Source organism: Agaricus bisporus (genome assembly GCF_000300575.1).
Source record: "Agaricus bisporus var. bisporus H97 unplaced genomic scaffold AGABI2scaffold_9, whole genome shotgun sequence".
In the NCBI taxonomy this organism is placed as follows: Eukaryota; Fungi; Basidiomycota; class Agaricomycetes; order Agaricales; family Agaricaceae; genus Agaricus; species Agaricus bisporus.
Window position 1 is genome coordinate 956,114 of NW_006267372.1, and position 19,422 is coordinate 975,535.

At 45.6% G+C, this 19,422-nt stretch overlaps 8 protein-coding genes across 8 annotated transcripts; 4 read left to right on the forward strand and 4 right to left on the reverse strand.

Annotated features, from left to right (window-relative positions):
• Nucleotides 1–712: 712 nt before the first annotated feature.
• Nucleotides 713–2,077, reverse strand: AGABI2DRAFT_120725 (hypothetical protein; the record flags this gene model as incomplete). The annotated part of the gene is made up of 6 exons (XM_006463855.1): nt 713–1,249; nt 1,305–1,528; nt 1,578–1,754; nt 1,816–1,851; nt 1,907–1,990; nt 2,044–2,077. 6 exons carry the CDS (start codon nt 2,075–2,077, stop codon nt 713–715), a joined length of 1,092 nt encoding a protein of 363 aa, XP_006463918.1.
• A 2,245-nt stretch (nt 2,078–4,322) lies between these two features.
• Nucleotides 4,323–4,553, forward strand: AGABI2DRAFT_120726 (hypothetical protein; the record flags this gene model as incomplete). The annotated part of the gene is made up of 2 exons (XM_006463856.1): nt 4,323–4,377; nt 4,411–4,553. 2 exons carry the CDS (start codon nt 4,323–4,325, stop codon nt 4,551–4,553), a joined length of 198 nt encoding a protein of 65 aa, XP_006463919.1.
• Nucleotides 4,554–6,385: 1,832 nt separating this feature from the next.
• QCR1 (core subunit of the ubiquinol-cytochrome c reductase complex) lies at nt 6,386–7,939 on the reverse strand (the record flags this gene model as incomplete). The annotated part of the gene is made up of 4 exons (XM_006463857.1): nt 6,386–6,469; nt 6,524–7,311; nt 7,358–7,844; nt 7,895–7,939. The coding sequence occupies 4 exons, from the start codon at nt 7,937–7,939 to the stop codon at nt 6,386–6,388; spliced, it is 1,404 nt and encodes a 467-aa protein (XP_006463920.1).
• Nucleotides 7,940–8,022: 83 nt separating this feature from the next.
• AGABI2DRAFT_152937 (hypothetical protein) lies at nt 8,023–9,569 on the forward strand (the record flags this gene model as incomplete). Its single annotated transcript, XM_006463858.1, has 7 exons — nt 8,023–8,082; nt 8,129–8,383; nt 8,434–8,555; nt 8,606–8,791; nt 8,882–9,269; nt 9,324–9,398; nt 9,453–9,569. 7 exons carry the CDS (start codon nt 8,023–8,025, stop codon nt 9,567–9,569), a joined length of 1,203 nt encoding a protein of 400 aa, XP_006463921.1.
• A 119-nt stretch (nt 9,570–9,688) lies between these two features.
• On the reverse strand, nt 9,689–11,750 carry AGABI2DRAFT_152938 (hypothetical protein; the record flags this gene model as incomplete). Its single annotated transcript, XM_006463859.1, has 7 exons — nt 9,689–10,065; nt 10,128–10,183; nt 10,238–10,333; nt 10,390–10,967; nt 11,030–11,055; nt 11,104–11,321; nt 11,383–11,750. 7 exons carry the CDS (start codon nt 11,748–11,750, stop codon nt 9,689–9,691), a joined length of 1,719 nt encoding a protein of 572 aa, XP_006463922.1.
• Nucleotides 11,751–11,872: 122 nt separating this feature from the next.
• On the forward strand, nt 11,873–13,709 carry AGABI2DRAFT_75103 (hypothetical protein; the record flags this gene model as incomplete). Its single annotated transcript, XM_006463860.1, has 7 exons — nt 11,873–12,043; nt 12,095–12,424; nt 12,470–12,694; nt 12,748–13,074; nt 13,128–13,269; nt 13,325–13,456; nt 13,531–13,709. The coding sequence occupies 7 exons, from the start codon at nt 11,873–11,875 to the stop codon at nt 13,707–13,709; spliced, it is 1,506 nt and encodes a 501-aa protein (XP_006463923.1).
• Nucleotides 13,710–14,786: 1,077 nt separating this feature from the next.
• AGABI2DRAFT_194576 (hypothetical protein) lies at nt 14,787–18,001 on the forward strand (the record flags this gene model as incomplete). Its single annotated transcript, XM_006463861.1, has 22 exons — nt 14,787–14,912; nt 14,965–14,981; nt 15,047–15,055; nt 15,170–15,200; nt 15,256–15,453; nt 15,512–15,970; nt 16,031–16,064; nt 16,121–16,194; nt 16,244–16,314; nt 16,364–16,400; nt 16,454–16,521; nt 16,576–16,654; nt 16,708–16,791; nt 16,848–16,888; nt 16,941–16,964; nt 17,017–17,101; nt 17,153–17,207; nt 17,266–17,296; nt 17,347–17,367; nt 17,421–17,443; nt 17,493–17,649; nt 17,702–18,001. Coding segments are annotated over 22 exons (1,952 nt in total), but the record flags the coding sequence as incomplete, so codon positions are not given.
• A 569-nt stretch (nt 18,002–18,570) lies between these two features.
• On the reverse strand, nt 18,571–19,327 carry AGABI2DRAFT_120733 (hypothetical protein; the record flags this gene model as incomplete). The annotated part of the gene is made up of 2 exons (XM_006463862.1): nt 18,571–18,765; nt 19,073–19,327. The coding sequence occupies 2 exons, from the start codon at nt 19,325–19,327 to the stop codon at nt 18,571–18,573; spliced, it is 450 nt and encodes a 149-aa protein (XP_006463925.1).
• Between the last annotated feature and the right edge of the window lie 95 nt (nt 19,328–19,422).

Below are 19,422 nucleotides of genomic sequence, written 5' to 3' on the forward strand. Positions count from 1 at the left end.
AACTTTATTAAGAAGTTAACTCAGACTCAGACAAAGATTCCTGCGACTTAGCGCTTTTAACGAAGTAGCTACTAAGTTAAGAATTGATCACCTGGTGCACAGAGGCATTTCGAGGTTGACTGTTCGAAGCTTAGCATCGTCTAAAGACACAGAAAGTAGTCTAGTAAAAGTCAAGTCAAGTCAGTTCAAGTTAGTTAAAGTTAGTTAGTCAGAAGTTCAGTAGTACAAGTTCAAGTTTCAAGTAGTTTAAGCGTTTGCATCGCACCTCTATTCTTCATAACAGAAGTTCACACTTTTACCTTCATATCATCAGACATTCCCCCTTTGAAATCGCAGAGGCAGTATAGTAGCTACTAAGCGACTATATCGTTTTTGTTGTTTGTCCTTCGTATCTACAAACCTATACTATCCTCTACAATGTCCTGGTGAAGTTTGAGATTATCGAGTTGGATGGCCATGGAAGTGACCGCGGCTACGATGGTGACAACGAAAAAAGGGGTATTTACATATAGTTTGCATAATAAACATGTATGATGTAAATCATATGCAGAATATACTTAAATAATTAAATTTGCATAAGTTTTAAATATACAATGCATAGTACATTAGTATTACTGAATTTTGGATTTGCATATGTTTTAAGTAGTACATGTGTACTATGTAAAACATTTATACGGTAATGTATACATAATGTTTACATAATACATGTGTATTATGTAAATATTGACGTTGTGTATGGTGGTTTGCCGATATCTCTGTCGATCCAAGAAGAGCAATCTGGAGGCAATTCAGAACCATGTAGAGCATCCATAAAGGAAATAACCCCTTTTGTGCAGTTGCCACTTTTGGGTTCATCTAGATAAGCTGAATTCCCAGTTGGAAAGTTGAACGCACTCAGGCCCAGCTGATTGTCAAGAGCGTAAGCCATGTTTCCCTCATTCATAGAGCCGAAGTGAGGAAATCCACCAGGTATGAAACTAGGCCAAGAAGCAATAGGATAATTATTTGGAAGGTCTTTGCGAAAAAAGGTACTAGGCACAGTAGAATAGTCTGCACCTGCTGGGAAATGAGGCTCTGCGCTGGTAGCAGTGGGCTCTGGCTGCTCAGCACCGATCGGTTCAGCAGCAGATGGGTGGGGGCTAGAACAATCTTCGTGGGGGCTATCGGTTCCAATATAAGGGCCAGCACTAGCAGAGTCGGCACGATCAACATCTATTGGTGCTGCTATGCCTAAGCCCCAGGCTTGGCTCTAGAGGTTTCTGGTCAGTACGATCGGAGATGGCAGCAATGTGATGAATACCCACAGGTGCGAGTCTGCCAGTACTATCTAAACCTGGCTCAGGTAAGGGGCCCGATTCCCCGTGGATACCTGAGCAGCCTGGAGACTCTGGTGCACTGGACAGTGGGCTACTTGCACCAGTGGGCGCAGCTGCTTCGCCTGCTGAAAGTTTTGCGATTTCTTGCTCGAGGTGGTTTGTGGACTCAACTGCTGCGGAGGCTTCGATTGTTTTAGTTTTGAGTGCCGCATCTAAAGTTGGCGTTGAGAATCTAAAAATATCTCATTAATCGGCACTCACCAATGGACTTGAGTTCAACGCTAAATATACGATGAGCAATCAGCATCTGCTCTGCTTTGCGCCGCGCTTCCCTAGCGGCAGCCTTGGACACTTTCAACTTGTCGAGGCTGGTAGTGTACGCCTTATTGGTGGCTGAAGCTTTGGTAGCGAGCTGTTTAATGGTCCTTGTGCCGGAGCCTAAGAAGCACGGCAGGCTTAGACTGACTTGTTCCAGTACCGTTGAAGCAAACTTTCTTACCTTTATAGCTTTCTTTCTCTGCCAACAGAGAGGTTACTTAGTTCAGCGATGATTGAGCACCATAATTCACCTAAACAAGCTGTATTTCTACTCTTGAGGGCAGAGTTGGCTTGCTGCCAAAGCATCTTAGCAACTTCCAAAGCGGCCATATAGCCTTCAACGGCTGCCACAACCTCTGAAAACTGTGATCAGCCTGAGAACCATATAGTCGGGCATATTTAAACATACCTTCAGGTAAACCGGTCAAATCAGCACCAGCCATTGAAGCTTTGAGCACGAAAAAAGTAAAGTGCCACGACCAGTTCAGTGGAACCAAGACCTGTTTTATACTCAGCAGATAGCCGGTCGAATACCGCTAGTCTGGAGCAGTCCTTTCCCCCCCAAAAAAACTTCACAGCCTGTTGGGGAAGGGTCATGCACTGTGCCTTCCTTCATGCCACATCGAGTCAAAAAATATATTTATTATCTTTACAGAATGACAATTGAAAGTGCCGGCTAGAACCTGACTTTGAGCCGTAAAACAACACGTTGATTACCCTTTTCTTAGAAAAGAGAGCCGCTTATTGGTCTAAATACAAGGTTTAATACATTTAGGTGCACGGGAAAAGAGCCAAAATTTACCATCTCAAATTCATCGTATCTCCTATTCAATTGGCATTTCCGAGCTGGCCGGCCCTTGGAATGCACTGCCAAGGCAGCCTGCAGTGTGCATGCATGGATCAGCTCATTTGGTGAATGAAGGTGCCGAATAATACTTACCTGATCCTGGTCACTACATCAGGAAAACGAAAATCCAACTTTTGTTCAACTTAAATAACTTAAACATGAAAAAAAGTTCAAAATAAGGAAAAATTTACTCACAGGTTTTAAAACAGACTTTTTTTCTCCTTTTGAAACTTATTCTGACTTTGAGGCCAAGGTGTAGATGTTCAATCAAGTAATTTCATTGTTGAAAAGAAAGGATAAGTCATACTCAAGTCACAAAAGCATACAATTAAGGAAAAACAAGACAAGCCAAAGTCATAAAGTCAATTATAAGAGGCTTAAGAGTGAATAAGTCATAGAGAAAGTCATTATATTAGCATAACAAATACAATACATTGTATATAATCTACACAAAAAGATGAGATTGGATGATGAGGGAGTGATGATGAGAAAAGAAATATCCTACAAGTAACAAATGAGTATGAAAACATACAGAGATAGAGAGCACTCACCAGTGACCAAAGAATCCCCAAAATCCTTCCAAATATCCCCTCAAATATCCCCCCAAGTATCCCCTCAAACTCCCCCCCAGTATCCCCTCAAATAAGCTTCCAAAATTCCCCCAAAAAAGCGTCCGAAATAGGTAAAAAAGTGTCCTAAACCAGCTTAGAATCAGCTGGGGGAGAGGTAGGAAGGTGAAGAGGATGTTACTTACCATATTACAGGCCTGGAGGGCAAGAAAGGGGGAGGGGGAGGATGGGGAGGGGAAGAATGATGGTGGTGATGAAGAAGAATCAACGTTGTGCTCGAAACAGAAGTTCAACATGTCACATGACATCATGTGACTGCTGGACTTGGGATTTTCGAGTCAAAGTTCTCCAAATCATAGGTAGGAGATATTTTCGGGTCATTCCTGCATGGATTTCAATGATCTAAAAGTGTATTCCTATATTTTCGAGGTCGGGGAGTTTGAATATTCAATTAGAATTTTTGCTGGATGAGATTCCAATGAGATATGGCACATTTAACATATAATAAACACAAAATTGCGCTATAGCTCCTCAAATATTGATCGGATAATAAATCTAAAACCAAATTTCGAATTACTGGACCTTGAAAACATATACTTACACTCTTCAATCATCAAAATCGACACAGTAACCAGTAGAAAACATGGCATTCTTGTTATGTTTTTCTGTATCTCCATAACTGGTATGTTTTCCGACAAAAGCACACATATAAACTTATTTTCTTTTAATATTTTATGATTTGTCGTGATTTCTCCAGAATTTTCTGGTTAGTAGAGCAGGCTCTACAACGAGTCTATCTGCAGTTGACAATGACCCCCCCCCCCCATGATGGAATCTTGATATCTCCATAACGGGTATGTTTTCGACAAAAGCTTACATATAAACTTATGTTTTTTTAATATTCTAAGATTTGTTGTGATTTTTCCGGAATTTTATGAGCAGTAGAACAGAACTTACAATGACTTGATGAAAAGGACATAATAATTCCCAAGACTTTTTTGCTTTTGTGTGTTGTTATTGCAACTTATCACCTTTTCTTTAACTTAGCTGTCAACTCTGCCTTCAAGTGCTCCCAAAATAAGTTCAAACTAAGGTATGACATGAATAAGACTAAAAAAGTCCATATAAGATTTGGACATTTTGCTGATGAAATCTATGGAAGCTTTGGTGGAAAAGGAAGACCCCGGAATTTCATATCAAACATTGCTCTGTCGTCGTCGGTTTGAACTCACAAATGGGGAACATCTTTGCCGATTACAAAAACTCATTTCAATGGCTGGTTTCACAGGCTCATTATCACCAGGATCACCCCGTGAACACATTGCAGGTGAGTTTGCCACACTTCTTGAATGTTGTGCAGATAGACGCAAAGCCATTCCAAGTGAGCTTGACGGAGAAGCCGCTGAAGCTCAGGAAAAAGAGGAGGAGGATTTAAGGGAGAGGGAACTTGGAAAAGACATTGAGGCCATGATGGGAGTCTTGGAGGATCCTGATCCTCAGTGAATGCGTGCAGGAGCTCTTCAAATACGTCTTTCATCTGTCCCTTTGTAAATTGTGTTCTGAGTATATAATATATATGGATGTGAATCCGTGCAAAATTATGGCCCAGTGATTACCAAATTGCCTTGCACTCCACTTATTTTTAGAATAGGTTCAAAATCTGCAAGGACTGTTTAGGATTATGTAATGCCCCCCACCGACATCGTGCAAAGTTATGGCTGGATGGCAACCGCACGGCTATACCTGACTCACCTATTTATAGGCAGACTAGTCTTTCACCACCGTGGGAGAGAAACTGTCACTCCGCAAAACATAACAACAAAACACGAAAAACAAACATCATGCACAAAGAAATAATATAACTCAACGCACTTGACTCACATTTGCCATGCAAAAAAACAAACATATAGTCATGATATAACATACTGACGTAACATACTGACTCATCCAATATAAGATGCCCGCTTTGGTCAAAATGTATAGTGGAAAAACATATGATATGTTTCTGTGATGCAATCAACATGTCAACAAACATATCAACAAACATATGCAACAAACATGCGCATGGCAGATGTGACAGGCTTAGTGACAAAGACTTGATGACAAAGTTTGCCACTGTGACAGGACAAATAACTGTCACAGACATATATCCGAAATAAACAGTATATTTCGTGCCGACAATGCTAAGTGAAGTCAATATTCGATGGGATATTGCTGGGATGGATCGGCTGTGGGTCTACTCTACTTACTGTAGAAGGGATGGGAGAAGCTCCTGTCCCTTCTACTATGACGACAACTGTGGGAACCTTAGGTGCCCAACACTTAGCTACTACTGTACCATTACGACCGTAGGTTCACGTCATCAGTCATCAGCCCGATTTGTGAACCTATTTTAGTTCATGTCATCAAAAATCCGAGGGTGTGAACACCCCCCGGCAAAACATACCCTAAAGCGGTATAACATAGCCTAATAAGGAAGGAGTGAACCTAAAAGAGGAAGGTGTCATCAATTATAGTGGCCAGTGAACTAGGCACCGGATGACAGCCGTCAAGCTTACATAATTGACAGTGAACCTACAGTCGTAATGGTACAGTATTTCCAATTGACCTTTTATGGAAGCAGGTCCATGTGATGAATACCCAGAGTCGGAGCTAGGGCTTGTTATCCCCATATAATTGGCTCCTATCTGGGAAAACCATACCAGTAGGGAAAATATAACCTTTACACAACCTCTATATTTGAATAGTACACATGTATTATGCAAACTTTATGCAAATATTACCATAAATATTCTTTTAATAATACATGTGTACTATTTAAAACACATCTTCTTTGATCAGACTCTCACATTTTGTGAACATGTCCACCTTTACTCTACCAAGGCCTTTCTCTCTCAATTCCTTTCCAGTCCCTGACAATCTAAAAACTGATATTCTCTAAATTGCCTATAGAAAAACTGGAGGACTTGAGGGGTGGCAGCCTTTTCAAGCCTCCAGGCCTGTTTTTTCCTTCCTCAATGCTTGGCTCAATCGAGTCATCCTACTGCACGTTTCTTCTTTCTCTCATCTTAAATTTCCTGTTTTTTTTTCTAGCATGGTAGACTAGAAGAACTGAAATACAACGACGGATTGCGGACATACCCAAACCTGTCATCTGCTACACGCGCCGTTTACCAGAAGAGCCTCGTCATTGACTCCGCTATGAAATCATGTATTAAAGAGGCGATGTGCGTATATGGGGTACATGCTATGCTTCCAACATCTAAATACTACAAAGAAGCGGTGCATGTATCAGAACACGAGCGGACCGACATCGACTTGGTTAATACTCACATCTAGTAAAGCATGGACGCCATGTCTGCACGGATACGGTTATAGTCTAAGAGACCTTCAACGCTTCCAACAGCGGCAAGGGCGAACTAGGAAGATTTGTCAGAATACCAGCAAACGCTAACACATCATGATACACATACATCCTTATCCCATAGGTATTTTGAAGCAACACGCTTGATGTCATCCACTGACACGGCATCAACCGCGGTCTCGATTTGTTGTGGGGTTAATCTCTTTCCGCTGGTAACAAGTTGCCTGCCAATATCTTCCGCAACGGCAGTCGTTCCATCAAGACTAAGTAGAAGGCTGGCCTTTAGTTGGCTTTTTGCTCTCTCGACCTCAACGTCCGTAGCACCAGTGCTCATTCTTGTCCACTCTTTGAGCGTAAAGTGTACCAGGTCGTCAAGGTTCATCAGATTCTCTGAAACGAGGTAAATGCCCCAGAGGCCGGTATCTGAGTAGGAAGTTGAGAAGGACATGAAAGAGTTGGCGAGGTTGTGTTGGGAAACAATGTGCGAGAGGCGGGAGGAATTCAGAGTGGAAAGACCAAGACTACGGTCCCAGTTGCCCACAATGCTCTGCATGACCATCATAGGGAAGTAATCGGGGGAGCTCCAGCCTACACCCTCGACGGCAATGGCGATATTGGCGGTGGGTATATCGTCATCACGAATTCGAACTTCGGAACCGACAAATGATGGTTTAGAATGTGAAAGACGACCAAGAGAGATGGGGTTGGGTGAGATGGGGAGGGAAGAGAAGTGCTTCTCGGCAAGTTTGACAAGTTCATTATGGTCGACACCACCAGCACCAACGAGAACCATGCGATCAGCGGTGTAATTTGTCTTGATGTATGAAGCCAAATCTTCACGTTTTATTGAAAGGATATTTTTCTTGGGGCCAAGAATAGTGCGACCAAGGGGCTGGCCTACAAATTCGTTAGCTGGCGACGCGGAGACGAGGTGGTAACGTACCCTGGAAAGCAACGGCATGAAGGTGATCAAAGACGACCTCTTCGAGTTGCTTGTCCACTTCCTGTTGTTCCCTTAAAATAACATCTCGCTCCCTCTCAACAGCCGCATTCTCGAGTTTGGAATTTTGCAGAATATCAGAAATGATGTCAACGGCTTTTGGAACGTCCTTGCGGAAGCTCTTGGCATAATAGACTGTCTGTTCACGAGAAGTATACGCGTTGAGGTGGGCTCCGAGGTTCTCGACCTCTAATTCCAGGGCATGTTGTGTTCTGCGGCCAGTACCCTTGAAAGCCATGTGTTCGAGAAAGTGCGCCGTGCCGTTGGTCTTGTCTGTTTCTGCGCGTGAGCCGGCATCGATCCAGACGCCGACGGTGGCAGTCTGGGCATGGGAGTGTGATTCCGTTGCGACTGTTAAGCCATTGGAGAGGGTGGTGACCTCTGTAAGAGGACCTAGGTTACGGACTGTGGCATACGACCTTGCTGGTCGCTGATCATCGTGGTGAGCGAGGAAGGGGGTGTTGTAAATGGGCAACGTACGACGGCAGACCTGAGGGCGCGGCTGAGGAGCGTTCGAGAGACCATCGGTTTGAAGCAGAGAAATCCACTCGGAACGACACGGTCGACCCAGACCACGTGCTGATGTAAACAAGGACAAACTCGCCCCTATGTCTTCTTCGACCACGACGGCCCGTGTCGCGTATATCGTTTCAGCTCAGCTCATCAAGGTCAATACACTTCTTTGGCTTTGCGCTTCTGCTTATTCTACTTCAGATAGCCTCGCTCCTTCCGTCCAATAAAAAACGATCATTCGTTGTTCACAGTCTCATAAAGTCTCTTGGTCTGCTCGAACCAGGCAAAGTTCAGATATACACACCTCGAAATGCGACTCGACAAGACCTCGCCATGTACCACGCGTCAGGATATCTGGAATTTATTCTCGACCCGAAAAACTGCAATGAGCACGACGAACACAGACACGACGCGTCAGAATGGGAGGCTATGAAAGTGGAATACGGTCTTGAGGATGTAGGTCGTCTTCCGGCATGGATTCAGCAGCATTTGATATATCCAACCAGGATTGCCCGTTGTTTACCGGCTTATCAGATTATGTGACACTAGTTGCAGGTGCAACCCTGACAGCCGTCGATGCATTAAGATATGATATAAGCGATATTGCCATCAATTGGGACGGGGGGAGGTACTTCCGGACCTCCTCCTCAGGCAATAAATATCACTCATTCTTTTCAGGCATCATGCATCCAAATCCCGTGCTTCAGGGTTCTGTTATGTTGCCGATTGCGTCTTAGCAATACTCGCTCTCAAATCTATTCCTCGTCCACCATCGAAAGCAAACGAACCCACAAAACCTCTCCCGAGAGTTCTCTATCTCGACTTGGATCTCCATTTCTCTGACAGTGTCTCTGCTGCGTTTACGTCCTTCACATCTCATGGAACTCCTCGGCTAATGGTACACATTCATTTGATCCCATATACTCTTCACTCATAAGCCGAATAGACTTTAAGCATTCATCATACATCACCCGGCTTTTTCCCAGTATCTCCAAAAGCAGAACTACCAGATCCATCTACAGCTCGTTTCGATCCATTCAATCTAAGCATCCCTCTTCGCGAAGGGGCCTCCAACAAAACATACTGCGCGATATGGGGCATCGTAGAAGGGCTCAAAGATATCATGATGCCCGATTTTATCGTTATACAGTGTGGTACAGATGCTCTGGCAGGTGATCCCTGTGCAACTCTGAATTGGTCTTTGGGCGGTGGAGAGGGTTCACTAGGTTGGTGTGTCTCGCGGATAATTAATGAGTGGAAGGGAAAGAAGTTGTTTCTTGGCGGTGGTGGCTACAATTCTGCAAATGCGGCGCGAGCGTGGGCGTATATAACATCAGTTGCGGTATGGTTTAAGATCTAGTTGAGCGGCTCGCTTTGATTAGCTTTCATTTTGTAGCTCGGAAACCCCTTGGATCTGGAAGCTCATATACCCGATCATCCTGGTTTCCCGCTATACGCACCGTCATTCACTGTAAGTTTCGATTTCCATCCCAGTCAATTTTAAGTGTTAGACGTTCTTTCGTAGCTCGACGTGCCTGCAGGGAACATGCGCGACCAGAACTCACCTGAGTATTTGCATACTATCAGAACACGGTTCGACAAAGTCATTCCGCTTGTTCGTCAAAGGATAGGTTGTGCTTGAAGAAGCTAATTGCAACTCGTCATTGTCTGTATAGAGGTGCTTATCGAGTCATAGAACATCACCGTACTTAATATACTAGTAGGTCACATACATCACATATTCATCCATCATTTCCTTGCTTATTCGGTCGCATCTTCAGCTGCCTCGAGTCCGCCTGCTTTCATGTTAGCCTCCCTCTCTGCTGCCAGCCTCCTCTGGACCTTGTCAACTTGATGTTGCCAATCGGTCTTCAATGCCAACCAGGTCCCAGCCACCGCACAATAAACCAACGAAACAGTGAGACCATACCAAAGGCCATGTAACCCCATATTATATTTGAACGCCAAAAGCATTCCAAGCGGAATGCCAATGACATAATACGCACTAAGATTCAGGACGGCACCACTCAACTGTTTGCCTTGAGCACGGAGAATTCCACCGGTGACAGCTGCAGTACCATCAAAGACTTGGAAGAGCGCGACTAGTGGCATAATCGACGCAACAAGCGAAACGACCTCTACAGAAAAAGAATTTCATACATGTCAAGCTTTTGACCTTATGTGGGAAAATTTTGCCTACCGGGGTCATTGTTGAAAATATACGCCCACGAATTACGGAACACGATAAACATAGTACTGGGCGGATCAATCAATCACACGATCAGATAAAAGTGACGTAAAGAAGCGAACCTCATTAGCGCAGCGACGCAGAGAGTCAAAAAGAGTGATGTGATGGCAGCGACTCGGGCCCTATTAGCTTTGTGTTCCCCAAGCAAGTTGCCAATTCTATATTTAGAGCAGTAATTAGATTTGCTAGAAGGAAATGAATTAACCCTGCGTACCGAACGGAAGTGGCAACACTGATAGCAAATGGAACCTGGAAGGTGGTGGAAGAAGAGACTAGCAGGACACTCTGAGTAGCGAGAGCAACCGGACCGAGAAGACTAGCGCCCAGAGAGATGAGTTCCCAGGCCCACCATTCACTCGCTACTTGGCCAACCCCACTGACGCCGAGCTGGGCGACAACGCCCAGGCTTGTGAACATTCTTCTTGAAAAGGGATACCATGCAGTTTTTGGGGTGAAGAAGACACCATATATGATGGATAGAATTGCGACTAGGTTAAAAGATACTGCAGTAGCCAGTGGAGCACCGATGAAGCCGAGGCGAACAGGTTCTGGGCCCCAGACAAGGATATAGTTAAGGATAACATTTAGGGGGGAGACAAAAATGATGATCCGAGTAGGCACAGAGAAGAGATTTTGGGATTGGAAGTAGCGCCGACTAACGCAATTGAATGCATAAGCGGGAAGGCCGATCGAGACCCAATGGAGATAAACTGCGGCAAGATGGGCTACCTCCGGATCTTGCTTGAGTGCAATTAAGATGGCTTCGGCATTGAACCAGACGATATACATGGGCTAGATAAAGGGGTTCAGATGGAGCCGAAGAGAGGAGTGGACTGGAGTGGAGTGATACGCACCACTAAGCACGCAGAGATGACAACAACTGTACCACAATAAGCAAAAGTGGAAAGTCAAGGAAGGGGAGACGTACACATCCGCTGGGACCAGAGACCAACCAAGTTGGGGTGAGGCGAGGTCCAGGCACTGGGAAGGAGAGTATCGAGGGCGGAGGATAGGCCCTGTATGATACTGAAGCCAGAAACGGAAGCGGTCATGGAGCCAAGAGTAATTGCTGCAAGAGCTTTTGTTGATAAGTGACCTATGGAGACGACGGAAGCAACAACGAGACTATATTCAAGAAGATGGGTGCTACGAGGATATGATGAATGATGAGATGCGAAATGAGTAATAGAAAAATATTTGCACTTGCCCAAGAACCGGTAGAGAATATTTTGTGAGGATGGGTAATTCCTCTCTAAAGACATGGACCAAACTGCGATTATCCAACGAGTCATCACGATCCACATCCTCTTCGATATAGGGAAACGGAGGAGGAGGAGAGGGAAGGAGGGGGGAAGCCTCTGTAGGGCGACCATTTTTTACGGCGAGGGAACCTCTATCCAGTGGGTGATTAAGGCTGGGGGCCTGAGTCAAACGGGGCCGAGAGAGATTTTCTGGGATATAATCATCGTTGCTCGGAGGACTAGGAAGATTTTGGGCGTAGCGAGAGAGAAGAGCGTAGTCTGAGGGGAGAGAGGACGGACTGAACTGGTGCTGGGCCGAGTTTGTGGAATCCATGGTGGGTGGACTCAGGAAAATCGCTCCTTACATTCATTTTAAACTAAATTTGTTATGTCGGGACTCAGATCCGGGAATACATTCTTATCCCAATTAGGAAGGTGGCAGTTTAGACACCCGCCATGGACGACGACGACAGCGGCCTCATTCCGCCCCTCCGCAACTCGGCCCAGCCCCGCGACAAGGAGCCAGCGGGAAAGAACATCGACAAGCTCATTCACTGGCAACGGCAGCGCATCGAACGCAGACTCCGCGGTGACTACGAGTCTGCCGTCATTCACCTCTCCAGCCTCGTTTGTATTTTCTCTTCTCTGTCTCCAAACCTCGTACTCACACGTCCGCAGATCAATGCGAATCTAGAGTCACCAGCGCGCATTGCTGCGATACGCGTCGAGGGGGCAACACGTACGCGCCGCTCGTTTCTTGGGCACCTCATCGCCCCGCATCTGCAAAACACAGAAACAAACGACCTACAGACCACCCTAAACACTGCCCGCTACCTCGCTCATCTTCTCAACAAGACCGACATCTTCTCCCATGTTGCAGTCAACGTCGAACACGCACGCAACTCTCTCGCGGCTTCCAACGACGTCGACCTTGTCTTCACCACCAAAGAGCGTGGCAGGCTCTACCTGAACAGCTCCACGGAACTCGGAAACAACGAGGGGACTGCAGTATGTATTTTCTCTTGGCCTTCCTCCTTTTCTCACAGTCATTAGAGCGCGACGGGTCGTATTCGAAACGTATTTGGAGGTGCAGAAACTTTTGAAGCTAATGTCGCCTTTGGCACAAAAACACGCCGCGCCTATCGTGCTTCTCTCACCGCCCCAATCTCCCGTGACCTCGACACTACCGCCGAACTCTCTACATATGGTCTCGAGCGCGACCTGACCTCCTATGCAAGTTGTTTCGAAGGCCTCCGTGGCCTTAAAGCCGTCATCCGGGTACGCCCGCTCCCCACCTCTCTCCCATGTACCATAGAATTTAACAACTGCAGCGCGGATATCCAGCATGGGGTATGCATGAATTTGCATATGAAGGTGTTGTTCGTCACCTAGCGTCGCTTACCCCCTCCGCTTCTCTTTCCATGCGCGAGGCAGCCGGTTTTTCCACTAAATCTTCGATTTCACATACATTCACGTTTGATACGCGACAAGACAAGGTCTTTTCTACCCGCCTGGATAAGCTTACTTCCTTGACATCTCCGGGGACGTACCTCAAACTATACCAAGAACTCGCTGGCCTGGGCTTCCTCGGTGGCGACGCTAAATTTTACAAGGGTGAAATAGAGGCCAAAAGAGGTTTTGGGATTACGAAAGGCGCCGTGAGTTTTCCGTGCTCTCCCTGTTTAGCTCTCCAAACTAAGTTTGACAACAGACACTATCTCTTACTGCACGTTCGGGTCTTCTTTGGGGTCTCGGCAGCTCTGGGAAAACCCTCTTCTCAGATCGCTTCCAGCTTGGTGGCCCAACTTCTGTACGCGGCTTTATGACTAATGGAATGGGTCCCCGAGATGGATGTCAGTGTTCGAAACATCCAGCATCAACGCTTTCTCATTCTCTTCTTTTCGATAGCCGATTCCATAGGCGGTGACGCATATTGGTCGCTCGGAGCCTCTTTCATTTCCGACATCCCAAAAAAGTCTTCATGGCCAGTTAAGCTTCATGCGTGGGTTAACGCTGGCAGGCTAGAGGGCATCGATAGAAGTATGTTTCTTTATCATTCTACTATTGCTCATCCCTGAACATTATTTTTGTAATAGCCATCCCACCAAAAGAAGCTCTTGAACAAACAAGAAATTCTCTCTTACAGTTACCTAGTGTTGCGGCCGGTATCGGCCTCATATACCGCTTCGATCCCATTCGTGTGGAGCTCAACCTTGGGCTTCCACTTATTGCAAGTACTCATGAGAAAGGAAAGAGGGGTCTTCAAGTTGGCATGGGGTTAGAATTTTTGTAGACCTCCTATAGAAGAGATGCAGCATTGGATCTCATTGCATTCGATTCTAAACATTGCTAGTGCTCATCTTCAAGTCGTCGAATTCATCAAGGCGAATACTGGTAGCATTATGGATTCTGTGACCGATAGCCATGCAGAGCTTAAACGTTTTAACACCGACTTGGCTATGTTCGCAGACTAGTATCTTCAACGCTTCAACGGTCAAAACTCGAGAAGAATGAACCGTACTCTTTAAATTACGTCGTAACTTGATCTACGAAACATAGTGTTGGATCCCCAAACAATCGACGGTCTCATAAACCCGGCCCGCCAGCGGATCTCTTCCCGGGGATAACGGTGATTCCGGCCGCCTGCTTGGAGTCTTCGATGATTCAATTCCTTTGATCACTGAGTTACACGCCTAATTGCTTCTCTGAAATCTAGAGTCATATGTCCTTCCGAAGCAATGGTCCAACTTCAGCTTTGGTTTAGTAATGTATATCTGATATCTGGCTCACACGGCGGAGAAAGCTTGGGAGTTTAAGTGTTGAATTATATGTGGATCAGGAAGAAATCTCGGGGAATCTTTGTGGGAGGACATGTGAGTGTCAGTACTTGCTTTGGTTCGAGGTCACTTTACCGGGCCGCCGCTGGTCTTCGGAAGTGGGAAAGGTAATCTGAGTAATGGTAAGTAATTTGTCTTTCAATCTTATATACCGCTAAGGCAGTATTTGTTTTCCCTCTTTCATCACAATATCAATACTTTTATACAGATACTTATTAAACCCATTGGAGAGAAAGGGAGAATTCCCTCCGCACGGTCTCTTTATGAACGGAGCCCCGCGTGAAATTCGAAGAACTATCATGCTTGGGTTATCGCACATGACGTTCCTTCTTTTGACCATATGCCCAAGGTGTATCCCACGATGGAGTTTGTCAACAGGCGTGCTCTCGTCAATGAGGCTCGGAAGAATTTAAAAAAAAATGCGAAGCGGGCGCAGTGCGCCTAACATACGTCAGTTCAAGATGCAGTTCTTTCTCGGGAGCTTTTTGTCACATATAAGACGGTCAATGAGACTGATCCCACTTCAAGGCAAACAATGCTTAAACTTGCGTTGTTAGGCGTGTCCGCATTATTGGGGATAGTTGGGCTGGTTGATGCTCAATCTTCGGTGACGGTGAATGTCGAAAGGACAGCTAGTCATCCAATCCCATCGACCCTTTGTAAGTCCTTGAATTCATCATCTTTACTTGTATGGCTGATCTCTTGACGCAGGGGGTTATATGTATGAGGCGAGTCGGGCTCAATACCATTGACAATTATCATTTTTCTAATTGCGAAGCTTCAAATTTTGTAGGATATCAGCGTCAGTGATATTCACTTTCTTCTCTTTATGACTGTTTTACTCAATTTCAGTTTCTGCTTATAGCATGTGAGTCATTTCACGATCAGCTTAGAATGCTATTCATGAGTTTCACTGCAGAGTGGTGATGGTGGTCTCTATGCCGAGTGTAAGGAGCAACGTTATAATTGATTTACCTTGTAAAACTCACGAAGCATTTGTAGTAATTCAAAACAGAGCATTCCAGCAAGTCAGCCCTGGATCCAGCTCAGCTCTAAATGCATGGCAAGCTGTCAATGGAGCGAGTCTGAGGGTCATCCGAGAGTCCGTTCCGGTATCTTCTGCTCTACCCAACGCCCTTCAAGTTGACTTTCCAAATGGACGCTCCGGGGGAGTTGGATTCGCTAACACGGGCTTTGGTGGTATATCTTATCCTTGCCTACTATTCAAGCAACGACTCATCGTAGACTGATCTGCCAGGCATCAAGGTTACTTCTGGAACGACTTATACTGGTTCTTTCTTTTATCGTTTCTCCAGCTCTTCCGGATTCCAAGGTAGCGCCACTGTGTCTTTGCAGTCATCTTCTGGGTCAACGCTCGGCAGCACCACTGTGAACTTGTCTGGTTCTCAGACATCCTGGCGCAAATTGACGTTCAGTATCCGCGCGTCCAGTACTCCCGGCAATACAAATAATCGTTTCGTCGTTACGTTAGATGGTGGGAGCGCCGGTGGTCAAAGCATCCATTTCACAATGTTGTCATTGTTCCCGCCGACGTTCAAAAATCGTCCGAATGGCATGAGAGTCGATATTGCGACGACATTGGCGGAAATGGGACCGTCGTTTTGGAGGTTCCCTGGAGGTAATAACTTGGAGGGTCAGACGGTCGCTACGAGGTGGCAGTGGAATGCTACAGTTGGGCCTATGGAAACCCGCCCAGGTACATATATTTCAAGGACTCAACGTCTGAGTGCGTCACACTGAAAGCCAACTTCTACAGGACGACAGGGTGACTGGGGCTATGTGAATTCCGAGTGCGTGTCGAATTTGATTAGGGATGCTTGATGGTTTATGGTTGTCGTTACTGCAGTGGTTTGGGTATCCTTGAATACCTTCATTGGTGCGAAGACCTAAATGTGGAGCCGATCATGGGTGTTTGGGCAGGTAAATTATAAAAGCGCTAAATCCACCCGATATTCACTTCATGTAACAGGGTTTGCACTTGGGGGAACAAGCGTACCTGAAAACCAACTGCAACCTTTCATTGACCAGGCAGTTGATCAGGCAAGTATCTACGCTGACTAAAAGAAAAATTACTTACAGCCTCATTTAGATCAACTTTGTCATTGGTGATAGCAGTACCGGACCAGGTATGCGAGGAGCTACATAAGAAAACCTTTGAATTGATCAGCGATGCCTCCAGGTGCTTTGAGAGCCTCCCTCGGACACCCAGAACCATTTAATTTGAGATTCGTAGAAATCGGAAACGAGGTACGTACATTCAGTTAGCTTGAAAAAAAGAGGAAAGTGCTCACCAGGTCCTAGGACTTCTTTGGAGCTTCTACCTACGTATACCGTTGGCGTAACTTTGTCAATGCTCTCAAGAACCGCTTCCCACAACTCCGTGCGCTCTTTTACAAGTTGCATTGCTGTCTTTCCTGACAGATGAGTCTGCAGATTTTATCGCCACTACTAACGTCAATGATCCGAACCTCAACCCGAAACCGACAGAGTATGACGTACACGTCTACCAAACTCCCAGTCAGTTCCATTTCAATCAAAGGGTGTCGCTGACGTTGACAAATTCTGCTATCAAGCTTGGTTTGCTGAAAATTCATTCTTTTATGATAACTTCGCGGTATGTGCTTGTGACTAGGAATGTTACTATTTCTGAAGATCATCGATTCCAGAGGGATGGGACCAAGTATTTTGAGGCGAGCCGAATTCAATGATTTCAAGCTGTAGCACTGATAACCGTATTCCTAGGGTGAGTATGCGGCCATCTCGACCAACCCTAACGATATCTTCGGGTCCCCTGCCAATGGTCGTCTTGTTTTCCCAACGATGCAAAGTACGTCATTCGATATTATATATGATTTTGGAAACTGATATCAATTACCAGGTGCTGCTGGGGAGGCTGCTTTCATGACCGGATTGGAAAGAAATAGTGACATTGTGTAAGTGCGACTCGTGCACTTTGCGATGAATGTCTCTGAAAATTCATGATACTGCTAGGTTCGCTGCTGCGTATGCCCCTATGCTCGGTGTAAGTACCTAGTGGCGTTCTAAACTCAAATTTTGACGAGAACTTTGCAGGACGTGAATAATCATCAATGGGTTTGTTTTCACATTCAGGTATTGTGTACATGATCTCTGATCCAACTTTTTAGACCCCGAACTTGGTTGGATTTGAGTGAGTTGTTGAGCAAATAACCCAACGATGTGTTTCTGACAACAAGCAGTGCAGGAAATGTCTACCGATCGACAAGTTTCTATGTCCAAAAACTGTTCAGTCTGAACCGCGGTGATGAATATCTCCCGAGTACCCTTCCCTCTCGTACTGGTACACTTCACTGGAGTGTTGTTCGCAAGACATCAAACAATCAAATTATAATCAAGGTGAGCCCTTCCACTCAAATTCTTGAACCTGTTGTAAACACCCGTTGCGTAGGTATCCAATACCGGTGGTAGTACCTCTCGCCTTACTTTCAATTTACCCTTCAACAACGTCGCAACAAGTGGGACTGCACAGGTTTTGACTGGATCCGGGACTTCTAGTAACACTCCCAACAACCCCAATCTCATCACGCCTCAGAGTAGGAATATCCAGACTGGCCGATCATTCACCTTCGACGCACCAGCAGTCAGTGTGAGCGTTTTGACATTTACGGCTTCGTGAATACTGTGAATGGTTGTGTACATATATTGAATATGATTGATGATGAAAAGACCCAAAGGGTCTTCTTCTAAACATGAGTACAGCAATGCAACAAGATCGTCCGCCGCCCGCTTATCTATTCACGCATTCTCTAGTGCACAGTACACGTTGACCTAGTAGATAAGAAGCGAACGATAAGAAAAGGAAGAAAGAAAAAGAGCCCGAGTTAAGACATTCGGGAGAAAAGAAACCGACAGCAAAAGTGGGCCAGACCACGATGAGAGAAGCGCGAAGTCGGATAGAGTTGAGAGTGGAATTCTGCGATGTCATAGTCGTCGTATGGGTAATTTCGCAGCAGAAGCACTTGGTTTCCAACAAACAAATTATCCGTCTCGCTGGCAAAGGGAATCATGGAAGCTACAAAATAATCTATCGGAAAATTATACCGGTAGAAAGTGCCAGGCGGTGGATGGGTGTATCTGTATCGTTTTGTCTTTTGATTTCCTTCATAACGTTCTTCCGGTACTCGTCATTCCGCGCGTAGGTACTGTAACTGACGGGAGGTTCTAACCGAAATGTTTCTTTGTTGCTACAGTAAACACGCATGGAAGTACCAAGTACACTGAGACCCCAGAGACGAGTTATCGAGGAATCATGGAGCATTAACGCGTAGTGGTCTCGCATCTGCTTGTCTGCGCGGTAACGAAGGCCAGGTCGCAGAACCCGTCATTGACCTCAACAAGAAAGACAGGCTTGTCATAACTAGCGTCATATACGACAAAGTAGACAAGAGACTCGATGGTTTCACGATAACTTGAAACATCAGAGGGGGTACGACATAGAATTCGAAACCCTTCCTAAGACAATAGTTCAAGAATTTGTCGTAGGGCCCATAGTAGCGGTTCTAGAGAGGCCGCGAAGACTGTACGCAACGATTGTCTGTTTGAAATGACATTCTGAGTTCCAGAGATAGATTCGTTTATCACGTGCAGAGGAAGACGGTTAGATTCGTGAATACACTACTCTCCGTTACACAACCTCCTTTTCCGAGCCAATCTTCTCAATCAGCTTCCTTTTCTCTCCCTCTTTCGAATTTTCCTTTCTGTCTATCCACGGTTTGCTCGGTATCGGAGAACTTCGGTTCCACTCCCTCAATCTACGTACCTCCCTCTCGCACAGCTTAGGTTCAACAGATCTCTCGCCCACAATAAGCGTCGATGGTTTGTGAGAAGGCGGGATATAAACCAACGACCCACTCGAACGACTCCGCTGATGGTTCATAGGCCGCCACTGTGTATGCGGTGGGCCAGTATAATTGGCTATACCCTCTAAAAGTTGATAAACGGGGAGGGGCTGATCATGATTCTCGCCTGCCTCTTTATTCCATTTTTGCGAGCTCTGGGGATTCTTGCTGTCCATGACGGGATTTAGTTGGCTTAGGATGCGGGTTGTTGTTGGTTTAAATAAAAGTTGAAAAGAAAAACAGGTAGGAGAGGAGAAGAACAAAAGTGTAC